The following is an 18,243-nucleotide window of genomic DNA, read 5'->3' as shown; positions in this document are numbered from 1 at the left end:
AAAAAGAGTCCTTCATATATTTTGTAGCACATTTACCCTCAGCTAAATTCAGAGAAGCCTGACTTTCTTGGCTAGAAAAAAAAGTGTAAATACAGAGTGCTCTGAATAGAATATAGGTATTGGCAGCCTTGAACGGGACTCCTAAAACTATCAGGAAATTGAAACCTAATAGTTGATCAGGATCATGTTAACAACTTAGGCACTAACTGGATTTAAGTTAAAATGTGACTGACTTGAAACATTTTCTAAAAACAGAACTTCTAACCTTAATTTAAAACAGATTGATTTAAAACCTGAGTAAGACTTCCAGCATGACATGTGAGGACAGGGCAGCCCGAGTTGAGTCTCCCTCGCAGCAGCCTGCTGGTAGGACCTGCTTCAGGGCTGTGGCTTTATCAAGAGCATTGAAGATGGGTGGTGTTACAATGGAAGGTAAGGAAATAACAAATAGCGTCTTTTTGAAAAAACATGAGCTTGTGTGTACTAACGCAGTTTCTCATGGGCAATAACTCCCTTGAAAATTTTTCGGGCTCTTGACTGAGCCAGTTTCCTTGGGAGAGGGAGCGCAGCCGCTCACGCATTAAACGCAGCTTACGCTGCCCCAAATGTAACTACCACCAGGCGATGGGCTTTTCACAATAGCTGTGAAAAAAGCTGTTGCAGCAGGTTATGAAACAGAACATACCCCTCAAAAAACAGCGTGTCTGTCAGGCTAGGGCGCCTTTCGGTTCCGTGCCCGTTCCAGCACCCCGGCTCTGCCCGCCCCCCCCCCCCCGGCCCAGTGCGGTTGCGGTTGCGGGGCCGGCTCACGGGCACCGCGGCCGGAAAGGAGCCGCAGCGCCGGGGGGCCCACGCCGGAGGCGGGCCGGTTCCCTGCCTGGCGCTGCTGGTGTTAGCGGGCATTTGGGGCTCTCGGGCGATTTGTCTCACCCCGCACCCCCGCTCCACTCAGCTGTCCTCCGGGAGAGGCGCGCGGTGGCTGTCACCCCCGGCTGAGCGGGCCCGGCCCGAGGCGGCCCTGCCCTGCGGACTGCATTTCCCGCCCTGCCCGGCGGCCGGAACCGCGGCGAGGCGGCCGGGGAGCGCCGACTACAGCCCCCGTCATGCACTGGCAGCCGCGGCTGGGGCGAGCGGGGTGCGGGGCGGGCGCGGCGCTGCCTGGGAGCCGTAGTGCGCCGGCGCCGGGGCCGTGTGGCGAAGGGTGGCGCCGCGGCCGGGGGATGTGGCGAGCGTGACGTGATTTTGTCCGCGTTGGAGCCGGGGCGGCCGTGGCGAGCGTGACGTGGCAGAGAGCGAGCGAGCGAGGCTCCCGGGCACACAGCACCAGCTGCGCCGCCGTTGCCGCCGCCCGCGCCCGATCGGTCGGTGCCGCCGGGCCAAGCCCGCACCTCGGCACCGGCCTCCTCGCCGCGGAGGGATCCGTGAGCGCCGCCGGCAGCCGGGCCGCTCTCCCCCTCCCGCCCGCCTCGCCGCGCTCCTCCCGCCGCCTGCGCCGCCGCCCAGCCCCGCGCCGGAGCCGCCATGGGCCTCACCATCTCCTCGCTCTTCTCGCGCCTCTTCGGCAAGAAGCAGATGCGCATCCTCATGGGTAAGGGGGACAGCGGCGCGCTGCCGCCGCCCGCCCGCGGCCCCCCGGCCCCGCCGCTGTGCCCTGTCCGCCCGTGGCCGCCGCCAGGCCCGCCCGCTCCCTCACGGACGCGTCCCGCTGGCGGTGGGGGAGGGGAGCCCGGCGGGAGGGGGCCGTGGGCTCACGGCGGGGGGGCTCGGCCCTTCCTGGGGCTGGCGGGGTCGCCGGGAAGCGGACGAGCGGCGGGGGAAGGGGTGGGGGTCGGGCTGTAGCTGCCTTCCCTTCCCCTCCGCCGAGCTGCCGGCCCCGTCCCTCTCCTGCCCCGCTGCCGGGGCCACGGCTGCGGCGGGGGCAGCGCTGCGCGGGTCTGCGGCGGGGCGTGCGCGGCTGCAGCCCCGTCCCCCTGCACCTGCGGTGCCGCCCCGCCGGGCCCGAGCGAAGCCCGGAACAAAGATCAAGCGGCCGCAGGTGAGGGGGGCGGCGGCGGCGGGGGTCCCCCTGCCGGGGCACGGGCCGGCTGCGCGCCCTGCCCCCGCGCCGCTCCCGCCCGGCGGCGTGGCCCCCAGCAGGCTGTGACAAAGCCCGCTGTGTTCGGCGGCGAGGGCTGCAGGAATTGCCGTATAATGGCCGATTTTTCGGTAGCTACGGTGCCTGTGCCCCTGGCGCTCGGGGAAGGACGTTCGCTCCTGTGCCTCGCGTACAAAACCCGGTAGGGTCGCTCTGCCGTGCTTGCTTAGTTTTACTGTCTGCCTCGAGTTATTTATTTGGAATTCGATGTGGTTCTCTTGACACAGGCTGTGTAAGAGTTGAAGGCAGTAGCTCTTGAAGAGTCTTGCTGCAAGATTATGGTTCAAAAGGTCAAAGCAAGCGCATACTGCATTCGCTATTTCCTCTTCCACTTCAATCAACTCTCCCCTGCTTTCTTTCACCCACCTACCCACCCCCTGCAAGCTTTAGGTACAGGCAGATCTTAACCCCCCAATTTTTCCTCAAATTCTGTTACCAAAGCGAATGGAACTTGTTTTATGGCCGTTGATTGAAGTGGCCTGTCTTAAGAAATCAAGTGTTCACTTCAATATAGCCCATCGCGGGACTGGGTCATTACCCTGAAACTTCTTGGCACGCTACTTACCTGTAATGCTGCCTTGGTACACACAGTAGGCACTACAATGCAGCTTTTTTAAAAAATTTTTTTCATTGTATTTCAATGTCGTCCATACGTTTTGTGATACAGAGTTCTTTATTGCATGCACAGTAATTTTCATTGTGTCTTCTCTGTTTAAAATTAGAGACTCTCATCTATTCCAAAATAAGCTGAGTATTTTTTGTCTTTGAGACAACTTAATACATCTGTTGGTTTCAAGGAAGTGCTTTGACTGTCTCCCTAATAGCCTGACTCTTCATATGTCTCTTAAGTGAAGGAAGTAAAAATCTTCAAATGAGCTCGACTGTAGGATGAGATAGTGTCTATGGTATGTTTGTAGTTCTGTTGCATTCTGTGAAATAATGAAAACAGGAAAGCGATGTCATGGAGATCAAAATAGCTTGCAAGGCTTTAATTTCTTCATTGGTAGGTAATCAGGCTAATCAAATTTAGGTTAGATATGAGTTAGGGAGCTGCGCTTTCTAGCAGTTGGTACAGATGCATCTTTTTATTTTGTAATAATTTTGATTTTAAGATATTATATTCAAATACAGGACTGGATCAGAGCATGGGACTGCACCGTATTTGTTACATTGTATAAGAGCATAAAACTGCTGTTTTCTTGAGAGTGTAACATAGGAGCTAAGCTTGATGTTTAGAAGCAGAATATGTTATACTGGATATGTTGTAAGTTGCACCTGTAACGTGGAAAAGAAGCTTTTCATAGCGTTCTACGTTATTTATCAGCACTTTGAGGAGAGATATCTGAATCAATACTGGGACTGGATTAAACTTTTCCTCAAAGTGACAGTTTTAAGTTTATGGTTGAAAATAAGCTATATAAGGCTAGGCATTTAAATTTTTGCATGTAGTATACTTTATGGAGTAAGGTGTTCATGGAGAAATATTTAGGGGGAAAATATTATATGGATGAGTTGATAATGAACAGATGATTAATTTATAGTTCAGACTTGTCTTTCACAGCTTTTTGCTGTTTCTGCAGAATTAAAGATAAAGTAGAATTAATTTAGCTCTTAAGACAGACTTTGTGTTACTGAGTTCTGCAGAATTTGAGTATTTCTCATCAGGTACCATGTTCAACAGCAAAAATGGCACACTGTTCTATGTTTTCAGACTACATTTATGATAAAAGGTGGGCATTTAATGGTATAGTGTTACTGAAATGTTGGTTTTTAAAAAAATGCACTTACTATTTCTGAGAAATAATTATATAATGTTATGAGGAGATGCATGTGAAATAATTCCTGCATTCTCTTTATAGATGGAAATAACCTGAGGGAAAACAAATAACTGTAGGATAGGATTGAATGACTTGAAGTTAGACTAGGCAACTGGGGCGTTAGAGCAGAAAAACTGAGCCCTAACCCTACATGCACCTGTCCGTAAAATTCTTCACTCATGGTTTCTTGTGCTTAAAAAAGAAAAGTTCCTGATTCGTTGTGCACCTTTCAGTATCATAATTTAGTGTTCCGTGTCTTGGTGCAGTTGTGCAAGTCTTAACTGAGATAATAGCTTAGCTACTCAGGAGCTTTGAATACAAAGGTAATTATTAAATGCATTGGGGGGGGAAATTGGCAGGTTCTTTGGGATTGATGTTACTGTACAGCACAAAACCATTTGTTTGGCATTTTTTGTTTGGGTTTTTTTTAACCACAGTTGGTTTGCATCCTGTTGAGTTTTCTTCATATGTGTGTGTGTTTTCTTCAGAAGCTGTATTGAGAACTGCTCCTTCATGTCACTCAAAGACTTACCCAGTTGAAATGTGAAAGAGGAATAGTATGTAAGGGGATAAATAAGAGAACTGGTATAAAGATGAAAGAAAAGTGAAGGAATACAAACCTGTAGTAAATTAGGATTCATTAATTTTACTTTTTTAAGCTGGCTTTCGATTGTAACATGAATGTCATGAATCAGTTAAATACAGTAGAAGCTTTTTTGGTTGTTGTTCCTTGCTCTGGTTATCGGAAACATTCATTTTGGAAGCAGCAACACACTGTATTGTATAGTAAACTTTGGAAATCTCAATCTGACAACCAAAATCTATTTGGCTTGATGGGGGTTCCATTTAAGAGGTCAGTTCTCCATTTTTCTGCATCTGTAGTTTATCTGAAGCTCTGTGCTATGATAACTGAGGCAGCTTCGTATTCGACCACCCATGATCAAAGTAGAAAGTTGGTAAATAAGGACTGCGATATGGTCACAGGGATGATGTGTCTGGGGACAAGCTAACTACAAGCTTGAGATTCAGAAACATGACTGACAGGTTGTGAACAAAACACTCTTGAGAGGAATAAAGGGTTTAGAACCAAAGTGGTTTTAACAGCATCTAAAAGCACTGTAAGCTTTTTTTTTTTTTTTTTCCCCCCGCAGCTAGAGGAAGAAGGTGTTTGACTTGGTTTAAAGATAAAGGGTTGCAAGTGCAAGTCTGTGCTTCCCGTTTGTGCTTTATTGTAACCTTAAAGCACTGTGGTATAACTGCTGAACATCACACCCTACTTCAAGATTCTTTTATGCCTTGGTCTTGTCAGTGGTCAGTCAGGCAGTAGAATCAGAGTGAAAATGTAGAATCGGAAATTTATGATATTTGGGGATTTAAGACTTAGGTTTTAATCTTTATAGTTAAATCTACTTAAACTGTATGACATGGAAGTAGCTCATAGATTTACATTTAGTGTTCCAGTGCAAATGTAAACGTGTTTATTCTTGGAATTCTGAAAGCAACAGTTACACTTCCTAGCAGCTCAAAAGATTAAATGTGATTTGGTGCCCTGAAATTTCTTGTTCTAAAAAGAGTGTTAAGTGGCAAACTGGAGTAAGAAGTATGAATGGAGGTGATGCTTTTGATGACTTTTGCTTACTTAGACTTCATAACATAATCAATTTGGCTAAAAGAGGCAGTTTTTCCAAATAGGGTCACGGTCATTTGTAGAAGTTGCCTTCCCATGGTGAAAAGCTGTTGTCTCGGGTGTGGAGAGAAGAAAACATGTGTCTATAACTCAGCCTGCCTCAGTGCAAAGTCCAGCAGCTTAATAAGAATTGTGGGTAAGAGTGGATTTAAGCAAAGTCTCTGGGCTTTGCGCTTACGTGGCTCATGTAGCCTTCTGCCAATGCCATTGAGGTGTTGGTGGGTCCTGGTACAAGAGTGGAGTGGGTAATTGGGGCAATAATTTCTTAAATTTAGCAAATTAAAAGTCATGAGTAGATTCTTATTTCTTAACTCTGAGTCATATCTTCAAATGCTTCTCGACACCCTGTGTAAATTCTTTGAAATGAGATTAGCTTTTTTCTTTGTCTTTATGTGTATCTTTAATATACCCCTAAATACACTCCATTTGTGTAGATAATGCCATTTTTCTTTCGTTGCTAATGTTAACAAGTCTTGTCAGTGTTTGTTTTACTGATAACTGGGATTTTTGGTTTTTTTTGGGGGGGTAAGAGAACAGTTTGTGAGTATGTGTAGCTTTAATTGATGATTCAGTAAGCAATCTTAATGTTAATTTACTGGAAAACTATCACACATGTATATGCATTATGTTTTCCTGTGAAGATCTAGACGTCCTAGAAATGCTTGTTTGAAGCTGAGCTGTGTGAGAATGGTGATGGGCTTCAAGCATGGTGCTATTAAAAACATTGGGTTTGAGCCTAGTCTTCTGAGGGTTTCAGGGTTCACTGAAAGGGTTTTCTAAGGCTACCTGACACTTTGTTGGGGTAGGGAAAATGCTAACATTTACAAGTTTCATGACTTGCAGGCTCTTCTGAAACTTATGCCGCACCATGTCTGTTTTTCGGTTCATGCTTGTGTACGGTTCTAAAAGAGAATAACACTCAGACAATAGCAGGCTTTAGACTGTTACATTTTTATCTGAGCATTTTGGAGGTTTATTACCCCTCAAGGAGCTTTTGGGTTTGATTGTAGAACAACTGTGTGGTTTTTTTTTTTTTATAAACACACAATGACAATACCAAAGAAACCGCATTGGCATATGTAATCCTGTTCACAGTATCAGAATATAGGACAGTTATAGATAGGGGTTTTTAATTAGTTTGCTGAAACAGCAGTTTGTGTCTTGAGAAGGAGGCAGCTTTTTAAGAGTCTGGTTTCATTCTGAATAAGTAGGCAATTTTGAATTCCATTTTATGGCAATGCTAAGGAAACAGTTGTATTATTAATAGTCAAGTCATCAAACCACTTAAAGCTTAATATATCGCAGTTACCAAGTAGGAAATTAACTCGGAGCACTTAAGACTGTTACTAAACAAGGATAACGTTAGGTTTCTCATGCAAGTATTAGTTAATTTTTTAATTGGGGGTTTATTTTCATTTGGGCAAAGTTTTATTGACCATTCTAATTTTCACAAATAGACATCTTATTCAAACTGTTGCTGTGGTAAGTGTTTAGTACCTATTGTTCGTTAGGTGCTTATATGCTAGGCATTGGATTCTAACGTGAAGAATTGTGTTTTGAGTTGCTCTGACGTGTTCTGAAATGCCTAATAATAAGCAGTTGCGCAGTTTTAGAAAACTATAGTGGATGTCTGCAGTCTTGGTGATGCTTCTCAAAAAAAGTCTTTGAGGCTTCGGTTTTGTTTTTTGGTGTGTTTTTTTAAGTATCACGTGTCTACCACATAGTTTACCCTGAAAACTAGCAAGCTTAAGTTTTGTTGTAGAAACAGAAGAGCAAATCTCAGTGCAGAAAGCCTATAAAGATCAAAAAAGGAGACTCCTAATGAAAGCATCCCAGTGGATTTCAGTGAATAGAAGTGCTATCCTGAAGAAGAGTTACAGACCTTAGAGTAGATGTGGAGGGAGGACAGGAGTTGCATAATTTATGTGGTTTTGTCAATGCAAAAGAAATGTTTTAGCAGTGGAATGAGGGACACTGAAGTGCCTTCCATGGATAGTGCCGTGGGTTCAGGTGCATGTGAAAATGGCCTTACCTGAAGGTTTAGTGAGACCTTCCCCAACTTGAACGCAAAGTAGCAAACGTGTGATCAGTTAGAAACGATGTGCTGCTGGTAGATTGTTGGTATACATTTAGAAGATCCTTACTTATCCAGAAGAAACTTTCAAAGTGAATGGTAAAATGTAATTAAGTAACACAAATACTAGGGAAGATGACTAGAAATTTGGAAGTCTGTGGGTAGTGGGTGGAAGTGTGTTACTGAGCTTGTTCTCTTCATTGCTTGTTCTCACTCTTAGTGCTGGGTAGAGGAGAAACATACAGTAGTATATTAACAATGACTTAAGAGTGTTTAAAAAGTTGTTTCTTCTCAGAAAAAAAACCCTAATACTCTGTATGCTAAATGGCATATTTTTAAATTAGCAAGGTATAGTGAATGTTGTGAAATAAATAATTTTTCTGTTTATTCTAGTTGGTTTGGATGCTGCTGGCAAGACAACTATTCTTTATAAACTGAAACTAGGAGAAATTGTCACCACAATTCCCACTATTGGTAAGATAACCAGTTCTCATGCCTTCATTCTTGTTACTTTATATTTGTGTTGTAGAGATGGGCTTCTGAAGTGTAGGGATTTGCTGTCTTTGCCGTTACCATAAGGATCAAGACAACCATGGGCTTTCTGGTACTGCCATAACATAACTTGTGTCAGACGAAAGATACAACTAGACCAGAATCCTGTATCTGACAGTGGCCAGTAGCAGATGCTCAGGGAGTATAGAAACCAGTTAAGTTGCAGTACTTCCCACAAATGCCATGAGCCTTGCAGTTTGTGGCTGAAAGATTCACTGAAAAAAAGGTCCTGTGCCTGGATTTCAGTTACTAATTTATTTTTATTTTCCCCGTCAGTCAATTTTCTTCTTCATCTAGCAATTCAGTTCTGCTAAGCCATTTTATGTGTGTTCGGGAGACATGTAACTTAGGAAGTAGCCACTTTTAACATGGTTAGAATTACATTTTGACACTAGCATTAACTATTGCTAATTACTGAACTCTTGTCTTTTTAGGTTTTAACGTGGAAACGGTAGAATATAAAAACATTTGTTTCACAGTTTGGGATGTTGGTGGTCAAGATAAAATTAGACCTCTTTGGAGGCATTATTTCCAAAACACACAGGTAAGAGTTCAGAGATGACAGTAGTTAAAGACCTGTTTTGTAAAGTCTCAGTATGTTCTGTAGAGTATATATGGAAAGTTGTCTTCTGTCTCTTTGTTTCAGAAAGGCTCCTCGCTACTTCCTGCGAGTTCTGAGGGATACCCAGATTTCATTCTAGTTGAAGCTAGTTTGTTACCCTGAAGGCTTCAAGCCTAGTTGTGAGTGAGCCTGGCAAGGATTAAGTCATTTAGGATCTACCAGTGTTCTGTAATGTGCCAAAGCAGCTGGCTTGTTTGTGAGGAGCTCTTCAACCTTGCTGTACCCATGCTTTGATTTGTTTGAACTGGTGTTGACTTATACATAAAAAATTTTAGTGTTTGAACACCCTTTTATATATCCTTTTTTTTTTCAAGAACCAGCCTTAAAATATATAGCTTTTACCATGCTGTATCAGTGTATTTAGTACACTGAGTATCTAAAAATACTGTGAAAGGTCTTGTTACCGATTGATTAGAAAGTGTCAGCTTCATATTGGTGTGACTGCTGTCATTTTTGGTGACATAAATGAAGTAGTAAGGTAAGTTGCTTAGTATCAGGAAACTTTGTGAGTGGTGATTTTTTTTGTTTTGTGGTTTGGGTTTTTTTTTTCTGTGTTGGATATAGAATTGTATCCAAGAAACTTCTGTGCAGCATCTGATTGGTGCAGAAAAATGGAGAAGTCTGGACTGACAAAAAGGAGCTAGCGAAGTACTGCTATGAACAGAATAATACTTGGCTTCAGTTCCTTATTTGGCCCTGTTACTAAATATTTTTAAAAGATAGTTCTCTCTTCATAAAGAGAATGATAAAATGTAATGTTTCAGACTGAAATTTTAAGAGTAAATAGTGTATGTGTAAGAAGGACACTTGAGTAACAGATGCCATTAAGAATACTGTTGGGTACAAACTTTTTTTAAACAGGCCTTGCTTTAAGAGTGTTTTTCAGTGAAGTGTGAGATGGTGAAGCACTTCTGATGCTATTGCTGCGTTTAATATGATAGAATGAGTGAAAAGGGAGGGGAGAGAGTTAGCTTCTGAAAACTTACTAGTATCTGTTCCCCCCTCCCCCAGACTAATGGGTCCCACAGTAATCTGTAAACCAACATTTGTGTGTGCTAACTTTTTTGATTTAGAAGACTTAGTTTTATTCTGCAGTTTGTTCAGATAGACATCTTGCATTGCCTAAACAGAAGTTTCTGTCAGATTTGCTTACTTGAGAGAGAGAGGACGATCACAATAGCCAATATGAGTTTCTTGGGTTTTAAAATAGTGCTGCGTGTTTACATTGGCTTTTCAGAACTGCTTAACTTCTTACAGGGCCTCATTTTTGTGGTAGACAGCAATGACAGAGAGAGAATCCAGGAAGCCGCAGAAGAACTGCAGAAAATGGTAAATATCGATACCTTCTGAAACATGATTGTTTTACATACTTTGTCATAGTTTTGGATGTTTGTCAGCTTCCTTAAAAGATTTAGCATTTTAAAATTGTGGATGTTCGTACAGTGTATATTGTATTCACCTAGTAATTCTGGGTCACATAGTGTGCTGAGTTGTAACTGAAATTCTGTGGAGAGCTTTAGCTCCAGAACTACTGATCTGTCAGAACCTTTCTTTCCTTCATAAAACCTTAATAAAAATGCAGCAGACAAAGAATTTTGGGAAAACAAATTGGTGCTAAGAATTTCAGCAGCAAGGTGCCTGCGAATTTAAACTGCTGATTGAAAGGCTATTTCCTTACTTGTAGAAGTTCTGTTGGGTTGTAGTTAAATTTCACTCAGTACTTACCAGTGACTTCAGGACTAGGAATGAAAACGTTTATAACCCTTAAATCAGTATTTAGGTTTCTTTAGTGCTTGTTCAAGTAATGGAAGTATTTAACTGAACTAATTTAATAACACGGCTGGGTTTTTTTGTTAGCTTCAGGAGGATGAACTGCGAGACGCAGTGCTGCTTCTGTTCGCAAATAAACAAGATCTGCCAAATGCCATGGCAATCAGTGAAATGACAGATAAACTAGGTCTTCAGTCTCTGCGTAACAGAACTGTAAGTAGTAAACTTCCCAGTTGCTGAACTGTTGTCTTCCTTTATTATTTATCATAAACAGAAGTTTTCCTTTAAAGGAAAGGGAAGTTTTCACCGCTTCCTGTAGAAAGATGCACATACCTGCTGTTAAATTCTGTAGTGCATAGTTTAAGGTCCTTTCTGAAAATAAATGATTTGGAAGTGTAATCCAGTATGTTCAGCTGTTGCAGGTGTTTCATCTCTCACTTTTTCCTGGAAAAATATAAATATTCCAGTCTCTGACTGAAATCTGGCTGTCAAACATGTTTGACGAAGTATGTGGTGGGCCTTCCTGTTTTCTCTATTTGTTGCTCTGGGGAAGAAAATGCATTTTGCATTCTCTCCACTCCAAAGACGGGAGGAAATTAAGTAGCTCCTGAATCATTAGATTCCATCTGCACAAGCCTTTGAGCGATAGGGTTGCTTCACATAAACTATCCAGCCTTCTGTGATACTCACATAATGTCTGTGTCTTGATGCACTAAGATCATACCCATAAAGATGTTTTAGATGTCTGTTAACTTAGATAATTCCATGTCCATTTCCTGAAGAGCAGTCTTTCAAAAACAAGAAGCTAAGTTTTCAGCATATAAACCAACTGCAAGTTCTGTGTTTATTCCCTGATGCCCTAAATGGTGTTCTAGCATTTGGTAGGCCAGCACTGAGTTTCTGGACACTGTCTGAACCCTATCTACTTTATATATGCTTCCCAAAACTTTTAACATTACCATCTGTTCAAAATTAACTCTATTTATGGCACAAAGCAGTGTTTAAAGAGCATTGTTTGAGTGCGTATCTGATTGTCACATACTGTGACTTAGCTTACGTTTTATCAGTTTGTAAATTTAACTTCTGTTTGTGTTCTACATTAACAGTGGTATGTCCAGGCTACCTGTGCTACGCAAGGAACTGGTCTGTATGAGGGACTTGACTGGCTGTCAAATGAACTCTCAAAACGCTAACTCAAACTGGATGACTCTTTCACCAGGGACATGTTTGATATAAGTGGTCTAGGCTTGTTACAACAAAATTAGTTTGCATCTTGGTTATTACAGTATCTGGAACTGATATTTGGGCAGGATATTACAGCGTTTCAACTTATTTTGTTGCCAATTATTGTTTACCAAGCTACATGTTGCGAAGGTAGCAATATACTTGGGTAAAAATCTCCTTAACTTGGAAAAAGTGTATCTTCTGATTTTATTCCCCTTGTTAGCCTAAATGCCTGAATATAGTTATTGTGACATCTTTAAGATCTGTTTTGAATATTCTTTTGAGCCCAAATAAATTAATGTTTTAAATTTTTTTCTCCCTGCTACTTTTAGTTTACTGATGCCCTGTTTCATTCCTCAGACAGTCTGCTGATTTAAAAACGTAGCATTCCGTATCTATTTATTTCTTTCCCTTGCCAAAAGGAATTCCTAATATTGCTTGTTCCAGCCAAGGAAATGCTCTAAAACACTATACAAATCTACTGCACTGAGGAACATTTTTATTAATCCTTGGGTTCTGTCGGCCCAACTTGCCTTTGTGTGAATTGGATTTGATGGGTAGAATAGTTCTGTGCTGGTTGCGAAGAGCTCATGTTGAGGTTGTTTTTAATATTCAGCAGATTGTCTTTCTTTATATTGTATCTTTTTTTTTTATGTTGCATGTTGCTTTTTGGTATCAGCCTGACTATTTTTGCCCAGTGTATAATAGTTCTGCTGAAGTTCTACTGTTTGTTGGTGAACATATCTTCATAAAGAAATTTTGGAAAATTCATCAAACTCAATGGATTAGTTTCTTCATAACCCACTTGGAATTATTCCTAATAAAATGATAAAATGTATAGATCTGTGTATTCTCCTCTTGATTCCTGAAATAGTTGAACTGCAAGTTATCACTTTTTTTTTTTAATCCATATACTGAGCTTTCCTGCAGCTTGAATGTGAACACCAGTCTCAGATTTTTCACTTGTTTGGAGCTGTGTAGAGCAGGACACAGAAGGTGGGCAACAAGATTGTGTACGGTGCAGTAGAGTAGCTGTCATCAAGACTTAAGATAATTCTGTAAGTGTCTTTTGAAGTTGTAAATCTAAAATTCCTTTCAAGATGTCCAGATATGAAAATACTAACAGTTAGAAAAATTGTAATAAAACAAATACAAACTGCCTGCAAAACATGCATGTCTGTTTCATAGTTGTATCTACATTTAACAACCAATGTGGGTTCTGGCAGGAGAATCACAAATTCTGTTGGTGACTAGCTGGGAAGCTAACTTGAACACTTGTACAGAGGTTTAGTCAGTATTATATTAATGGTAAGTCACCCAAAATACCAGCTCTATACTGTCTGCGTTCATATTTCTGCCCTCTTATACCTCTGTAGTTCAAAAGAATGCTTTTTGAGGGTGCTACTAATGGATGGTTTAAAATCTTTATTTTTTTATTGCCTGTTTGCTGTATGGATGCAAATACAGCTCGATCCTCCAACTGGAATATTGTATTCTATTGATTGTATGTCTTTAGGAACCCAAAGCATGATTTCATTGCAGTTTCAGGCTAAGCTCCTCTCTTTTATTTTTTGCCCAGGTCTTATCAGTGCCACAAGAAATCCCAGTGACAAGGTGTGCTTAAACTCAAGGTAGTTTAGGTTAAGAGCACATTCTGAGGCAGCTTCTGCTGTAACTGAGATTTAAGTTTCTAGGAAGTAGTTACTGTGAACACAACTAACAGAAAATTCCAGAGTTTTTGAATACAGTCATTAACTGTCTTCAGTATGTAAGAGAAACCCAGGAGACGGTGTAAGGTGAGTAGGGTTTTGCCTGCACCTTTAATGAATTGCTGATTACGTATTCAGCAAAGTTGCTATATCCGTGCATTGGATCAGTAGGTGTTAACATGCGTATTTCTAGCAATGCAGTTCTTGAAGTAAACCTTAAAAGGAGCACCTTGTTCAGAAGAGGCAGCTTGTCTGTAATAGGGATTGTCTTGGTAGCCCCAGTAGGTTAAAATGAAACAGTGCTTGTGACAAATGAAATGCCGCCTCCTCTTAGGAGGAAAAAGTGAAGAGGTAGACTTCAAATAAAAAAGCAGATACTTAGAAACAAACTAGGCCTGTTATCTTGAAGGAAACATTCTGGTTCACAGCGATGAAGATTTCATTGTGTTAATTCTTCCAAATGCTTTGAAGTAATTAAATACTCAGGCTTAGGTGAGTTGTGTTTAGCCGCTATGCTTTTGAGTTACAGAATGTGTATAGAAGTTTATATTTCAGAGTCACTGTGTTTGGCTTTGTGTACCAGTAGGTCGTAATTCTGCTATAAAATAAGTAATTTCCCAAAGTGAAAAAGTAGTAAAAATCTCAAGCATCTTTTAAGAGTGATGGAGCCTGCATGAGAGGTTAAGGCTACAGCTTATCCCACAGCGTAGTAAGACAAAGTCAATAAATTTCTTGGGTGTAATTTTTTTTCTAACATTCTTTAAAATTGTTATTTTCTAGCTAAAGCAATTATAACACTGACCTATGTATGTTTGATGTCAATAACAGCATATAATACAGCCCTGCTCTCCAGAGCCAGATGAAATCCCCACAAAGATCCCATTTTGTCATGTCTGTTGAAGAGTTCAGGTACTAACTCTGTTTGTCATTTCCCTATCAGAATTCAAATACCTGAACTGAGCTGTTGTCCCAGAAGTTCAAAATCTTGGACAGGCACAAGGCTGCTAAAAACTTGTTCCTCGTTCTACTGTAATGACAGGAAATCCTGAGTTCCAGTGACTGAATTATTTCATTGTGTAGCATCAACTCCTGTATTCAAACAATGGGTAAGTTCTACTGTGCTGGAGAGTCAGTCTAGTAATACTTGTACACAAGAGGTTTTTTGATTTCAGTGTATCAGATGGCCAGCTTAACTTCAGGGAGCAAAACACTGAAGAATGAGTGCTTTTTATTTTATTTGTTTGTGCTGACACAGTTTATTCCTTACATTTTCAGTAAGTGCATGATTGGCTTTTCATTTTTTTCCAACATTTGGAGAACAGTTTTGTGTGAATATTTAGACCTACATACAGACCAGTGCAAAAGTCTTGTTTTGTTCTACTCACATGTAACTAACCTGACCACTCAATTCTACAACATAAATAGTAGTGGATATTTGTTAGGCTTTTTGTTTGGTTTATTTTTTCTGTTTTGCTAGTTTTAAAATAAAAAACAAAGGCTTCATGAACAACATAATCTAGGACTTGTTCTGCAGCTGTTTTGTAGACAATCTGCGCATTTTGGTTGGACTGCTTAGAGGCAGAACAAAAATCCGTTCTAAATGTATCAGGAATTAGCAACAAGTGCTTCAAAGGTTTCTACTTGCTTGGTTTGTTCTCAGCATTTTCAACATAAACCAGAAAAATGATGTACTGGAGGCAATAGAACACTATGAGGGCGCTTACAGCAGTGGCCTTGCTTGTGTAAAAAAAGTGAGTTAGGGTTTTGTCAGTAATGAGAATTCAGAGCCCAGTTTGCAGTCCTTTGCTCATCTGAGTAATCTTTATATTAAGGTCTGGACAAAGGCAGTTTCAGTGCAATGTGATGAAACTTTGCACATCACCTTGTCCCAGTATCTTTCCTGCCCTTGTCAAGAACGGTATTGACAGGGGACTTGAGTAAGAAATGACAGGTATCTGTGGCAAATTCTAGGAAAACTGGGATCTTTCAGGCTCTTCCTCTTACTGGGTGGGTTTTTGAAGACCTGGAACAATTTTTTGGTGCTAGAAATGTGAGAACTGAGGCAACTACACAATTATTTTGAACATCTGACAGTTCAGCATGTTGGGTATTTTTTCCCCTTCTTTTCTTGTACCATTTTTCTCTGTCCTTTTTCCTTCTCTCAATCATACTTTGCATTATTGTTTGCTTTATCATGATACGTAAAGGCATTTTACTGAAGGCTTGAATTAGTCCCTTCAAAAACAGCAGTGATGCAAGAAATATTCGTGTAAGAATTCAAGTACTAGCTGCCACAGGTGGTGAAGATCCCTTTGTCTGGAATGGACAAGGTCGGGGGGAAAAAATAATACGAGTTCCAAGTTGCCAGACCAGTCTGAAGGATCTGGCAGAACTTGGGGTTTTTTTGTACATACCGAATACACAGGTAAGCTACATTTCAGAGTAACTGGAACAACCCAGAAACTAGCCAAGTATCTGTTACTCCAGAAGGCCAGTCTTTCAGTGCTCTTAGTTTCAGTAGTGTTCCTGTGAGTGACAAGTTTGTCCACAGCAGGAGCCAGTGTGAAAGAAGAAACTCCCTCCCGGGACAGCAGCTAGTCAGAGCAGATGCTGGAGCAGTGCTCTCTCGAGTTTACTGCACCAGAGATGGGAAAGCTAAGTGCAATGTTCCTTTTTCCTTAATGGCTCGTCTGGGAAAAAGAGCGTTTAAAAAAAACAAAAAAAACCAAATGCCCTTCTTGCATAAATTTAAAAAGACACAAAAAGAATCTTGCCCACTTTCTTGATGTGGAGCGTTCCAATCGCTGGAAGAGGAGCACAGGTGAGTTTAGGTTTATACAATAAAACAGAGCTTAATAGGGCTTCTACAAATCTGAATTCTAGAGGTGATTTAGAGAGGAAGAATTAATTGCTGGGCAAAGTCCAGTAGTAGGGGAGGCTAAAACGGGAACTAAAAAATCACCTTATGTGGAGTGGGAAGCACCATATATTACCTCACGTAGATGTAAACGTAGCCTGAGACCATGGGGGGTATGGGCCACAGGTGTGTCTCTAAGGGTTGCTTTTTACCCCCAAAAAACCACAATTCTTTTGAATTGTGACTTTTTCCTAACCTAGACCCTAGTGCTGGATTCTCACTCTGGAAATGTCTAAGTGGTTCCTGACACGTTGGTGCTACTGGCAGTCAGCCTGTGCTGCTGCATTTTGCTAATTAAATGAGGGATACTTGCACCGGAGGATCTCCAGTGCCAGCTCATGGGGCTGAATTTCCTGCTGAACATATTAAAGGATTATCTGCTGTGTGCAAGGGCCATCTAATTTTACTGGGCCTGTTCCAGTGCCGTGTTTTTCCCTTTCGGTTTGCTTCCTGCACATGCCAGCTCTGCTGTGCTCTCCCTCTCCTTGGGCTGTGCGGGACAGGAGCAGCGGCCCCAGTACCGATGCAGGGAACCAGGGGGACCTGCTGTTTATTGGGAGGGAGGCAGAAGACCTCTGAGCAGCTCCATCTTCTGTAACTGTGGAGAAGTTAACAGATTCTTAATGTTCTGGTTTTGGAAAGCAAAACTAAGTAACCCAATTGTAATGGATAGGTACTTCAAAAAACATTCTTTTTCTCCTTTTTAAGTTATAAGGGGACCTCAGTTAGCCTAATATAATTTAACTTCCAAACTCAACAAGTGCAATCTTACTGTTCTAAGTGACTGGGACATTGCTCTTGCCAGTATGCAATCCTGCATTATTCAGTGGAGTTTGTTTTTTTGGGTGTTTTTTCCCTCCAGTTTTTTAGAGCTGGCAAATTGTAGGTGGCCTCTGGCTCAGCTGTAACATGGTTATTTTCAGTGTTTTTTCCCCAGGTGTTAATACTTAGATTTTTTTTTTCTTCTTGAACAGATTATCCAATTATTTTTTTGTCATTATTTTAAGATGCCATATGCTTGCAAATGTTACATCTTCAGGTGTAAGGTTTCCCTCATTTACTAAATTAGTAAATATTCTTTGCCCAGATATGAAGTATACAGCCTCCATTCTTCTGCAAGATTTTCTCTTCACTCCTATATCTTGTAGTTTAGTTATGAATCACTGATATATTTTATTACCAACTTTGTAGTCTAGAAGAATAGATATCCCCTTCAACTCATACGCAAGACTGAATTACACTTTTACTTAGACATACAAGAGAACGGTAACTGAACAAGGACATACCCAAAGTATGTGGGGTCCAATTTTATAGGGTGAGTACTGTCCATCCCTATCTCAACGACCTAACATCATTCACTGCCACTTTTATAATGTCACACTCTGTTTTGCTTCCAGTTTTTTAATCCGAAAGCCCTTAGCTACCATTTGGATTAGCAAAAATTGAAACCTGGAGGTCATTGAAAACAGTAGTAGTTTTATTGGAATTAACATAGAAAAAGCTAAAGAGCAGATGTTGACAAGCTTTTTAAAGCACCACCCTTCAGAAACTAACAGGTACTATGGCAAGAGACAGGACCAATGACCCTCAGCTATATGCTGCTTGAAAGTTTCTGCCTGTTTTTAGCAGTGTATGAGGAGTTTAGTGAATCCCAGCTATAACCTACAGTCCACCAGAACACAGTGGAGGTGAGTAGTTGTGGAAATACAGGGTATGTAACCGGGCAGACTTGCTTTG

The 18,243-nt window shown here is 41.5% G+C and overlaps 1 protein-coding gene across 1 annotated transcript; it reads left to right on the top strand.

Moving 5' to 3' along the window:
* The first annotated feature begins 1,186 nt into the window (after window positions 1-1,186).
* Window positions 1,187-12,718, top strand: ARF4 (ARF GTPase 4). Its single transcript, XM_080385030.1, has 6 exons — window positions 1,187-1,588; window positions 8,106-8,186; window positions 8,699-8,808; window positions 10,144-10,215; window positions 10,744-10,869; window positions 11,763-12,718. The coding sequence occupies exons 1-6, from the start codon at window positions 1,522-1,524 to the stop codon at window positions 11,847-11,849; spliced, it is 543 nt and encodes a 180-aa protein (XP_080241156.1). The 5' UTR covers window positions 1,187-1,521; the 3' UTR covers window positions 11,850-12,718.
* Window positions 12,719-18,243: the final 5,525 nt, after the last annotated feature.

This window comes from Falco punctatus (assembly GCF_963210335.1).
Source record: "Falco punctatus genome assembly, chromosome: 4".
NCBI lineage: Eukaryota > Metazoa > Chordata > Aves > Falconiformes > Falconidae > Falco > Falco punctatus.
Note: the sequence above shows the minus strand (reverse complement) of the source record. Positions and strands in the feature narration are given on the sequence as shown.

Bases quoted from the DNA above. Each gene is read 5' to 3' on its own strand.
- ARF4 (XM_080385030.1), top strand. From the start codon at position 1,522: ATGGGCCTCACCATCTCCTCGCTCTTCTCGCGCCTCTTCGGCAAGAAG. The intron at 1,589-8,105 runs GTAAGGGGGACA...TGTTTATTCTAG, and splicing joins GCAGATGCGCATCCTCATGG to TTGGTTTGGATGCTGCTGGC. The intron at 8,187-8,698 runs GTAAGATAACCA...TTGTCTTTTTAG, and splicing joins CACCACAATTCCCACTATTG to GTTTTAACGTGGAAACGGTA.